Raw genomic sequence first — 2936 nt, 5'->3', positions numbered from 1 at the left:
GTTTTTTTATTAGCCGTAACCGTATGCCATATGCCGTAATCTATAAGAATTGACTAACTTAATCATAGTCATTTTTCATAGCTTCGTAAAATATAAGCTAAAAAATGTCTCATGGCGAAATTAAATATTCTACGAGACATACGCTTCTACGAGAGAAACAATAAAATATGATTGAGCTTGATTATATTTGCTCCGAAAGTAATAGAAGCAGATAATTTTATTTATAATATTTTGGAAAGCAAAATTGCAAAATTCGGCTTTATAAAACTTTTACAACTTCGTAGAAAGAAATATAAACTAAAAAAATTTTATATCGCGAAATATTGCTTCTACGAAATAAAATTATTAATAAAGTATATGTATATATATATATATATATATATATAATATATATGTATATTTAAATTATAGTATGTACAGACTTAAAGGCTGCGCACAATGATAGTATGTACAGATTTAAAGGGCTGCGTATAATGGGAAAAATATTGAGAACAGGGGAATAAGTATTAAGATTTCACCTATCAGAATTCTTCGTACATTGAAAAAACTGCATGTAATTTTACATGGAAATTACATGTTTATGGCTGGAAAATTACTTAAATTACATAAATATGATTGGAAATTTACTATAAATTGTAAATTTCCAATTATATTTAAGTAATTTTCCGGCCAGAGACATGTAATTTCCATGTAAAATTACATGCATTTTTTTCAGTGTACGAATAAAGTCTATTAAAGGACTCTAGGACGAAGAGAAAAGCTGAAGAAAATAGTTTAGTAGGACCTCTGTTCCCCCCAAGGAGGTTTTGATAGATCGCAAGATCACTTACGCAAGGTACTGTGAAAGGGTCAGAAATCCATACTCTTATTAGAAAAAGAAGAAGGATCTATCAAAACCCTGCAATTACACTGCCATACACGATTTCAAATAAGTTGAAATCTTAATATTTATTTCTAATTATTTATTGCTAATATTTCTTCCATTGTGCGCAGGACCTTACAGAGTACGCGATATATAGCCTGAAGTGTGTCATCTATCAGATAAGTCTAATGTACGATCGAATTTTTGCAGCTTTTTGCAGCAATGTTAACACGAATGAAAGAATCGTGTTCACACTCGTGTAAACCCCGTTTGATGTAACGGTGGCGCCTTTTTCGCCTGATAAATTGTCTCGATCGCGCATTTATATATCTCTCACTACAATCTTCTAAATCTTTCTAGAACATAAAATAATCTCGGAACGATAGGATTTCAAAATTTGGCGAAGAATGGCCAAGTATCGCGACAATCGCAATCGCGTAGATCATACAAGACAAACAATACGATTATTCGAAGACCGGGATCGCAAACGTAACATCATCGCGGAAATCGCACGAACGATTCCTTGGGTAAGTTGGAATATAATCAAGTTGAGTCAAGTTATCAATTCTTTTAATCCAAATTGGTTAATCCTCAATTTAGTAGGTTAATTATTAGTACATATAATTATTTGTAGTTAAAAATAAATTTTATCATATTCGGATTATAAAAAGTCTTTCCTCAAAACTTTTGCATTTATCTACTCTTCGAGATACTATATTTTCAATACTATATTGAAGTTTTCAATAAAACATTACAATTTGCGTTTAAATTACGTTAAATTAAATACTATACACATATACATGTACAAGTAGGTACGCATGCTCCCAAGTCGATCTACATAATGACGTTCAAATGATATTAAATGATGAAAAATGTTAATATTGATTTCGAAGCAATTTTGACGCCATTTTAATGTCAGCATAACTTTATTCTGCTTGCATCCGCTCAAAAATAATATACATTTAAAATAAATTTGAATAATCTTGATGTCTCTCAATAATCTCTCAATAATATGCAAATTGAGATAATTCAGATTATGGAATGAAATCAATAATCATGTATCAGATTGGAATATTACAGGTCTATTTTTATTTTTAGAACGAAGCGTGGAGTAGCTCCTCACATTCCTCTTACACATCCCAATTGTTTATAATCTCTCCGACAGTAAAAAGAACCATGCCTGTACCTCCAAACGCTCCTATCAAGCCGAGGAAATCTTTTTCGAAAGAGGGTTTAAAACCTAAAAAGCTTCGCTTTACAGACAAAGAGGAAGATGAAACGGAAGACGAAAACAATTCTGAAAAAAGCGTAGATTTGTCAACAATGTTCGAACGGAAAAAAGAATTTTCGAAAAAACAAGTACCAGGAAGATTAGATCACGAGAACTTGAATACCATGTTGCAAAGTATGCGACTTGAACTAGAAAATAAGGAGAATAGGCAATATGGACAGGAACAACATGAAAGGAAAGCAAGTAATAATCGTTCTATTGCAAAGGAACGTGCGAGAAATAATAATAAGCCTTCCCAATCGTCAAAATTAAACTGCAGTCCAAAAGGTGAATTTGTACATTTCCGTATATAATCTGCTGGAAGATATTGATGATATTACGCGATTATCATATTATCATAATAATAATAATAATAATAATGATAACAATGACGACACGACGATAATGACAAGAATGATGATAATAATGATGATGAAATCAATAAATTAATGAATTAATGAGTTTATTAAGTATTAAAAAGTTATTCAGTGTAATATCACAATAATAATTAAATTAGTATATTTGTAATTAATTGATCATTAGTGTAAATGTGATTATTAAATCAGTGTATATATATAAATAAATAATTTAATTAAGTGTTCATTATAATTGTTAAATTGCAGTTGTTGTTGTGTATACTTGTATCTATTCTATATCTAAGCCTGATTTCATCCACTGCTGGATATTGCTCTTTTTTAATCTTTTCCATTCTACATGGTTTTTGGAAGGAAGAAGTTTGGCGTTAAAATGCCACGTTTGTCATACATGTTGATGAGTGCATACATCCACTGATATACATATATA

General features: G+C 30.4%; 1 protein-coding gene across 1 annotated transcript in view; it reads left to right on the top strand.

Moving 5' to 3' along the window:
- Positions 1–1120: 1120 nt before the first annotated feature.
- LOC108769699 (uncharacterized) overlaps positions 1121–2936 on the top strand; it is a 6404-nt gene continuing 4588 nt past the window's right edge. The window contains exons 1-2 of the mRNA XM_018520819.1: positions 1121–1389; positions 1961–2420. Of these exons, the coding sequence (XP_018376321.1) occupies positions 1270–1389; positions 1961–2420 (580 nt within the window). The 5' untranslated portion in view covers positions 1121–1269. The remainder of the gene's footprint in view (positions 1390–1960; positions 2421–2936) is intronic.

This window comes from Trachymyrmex cornetzi, unplaced genomic scaffold (genome assembly GCF_001594075.2).
Source record: "Trachymyrmex cornetzi isolate Tcor2-1 unplaced genomic scaffold, Tcor1.1 scaffold93, whole genome shotgun sequence".
In the NCBI taxonomy this organism is placed as follows: domain Eukaryota; kingdom Metazoa; phylum Arthropoda; class Insecta; order Hymenoptera; family Formicidae; genus Trachymyrmex; species Trachymyrmex cornetzi.
The sequence above is the reverse complement of the archived record's forward strand: the minus strand, read 5'-3'. Positions and strand labels throughout refer to the sequence as shown.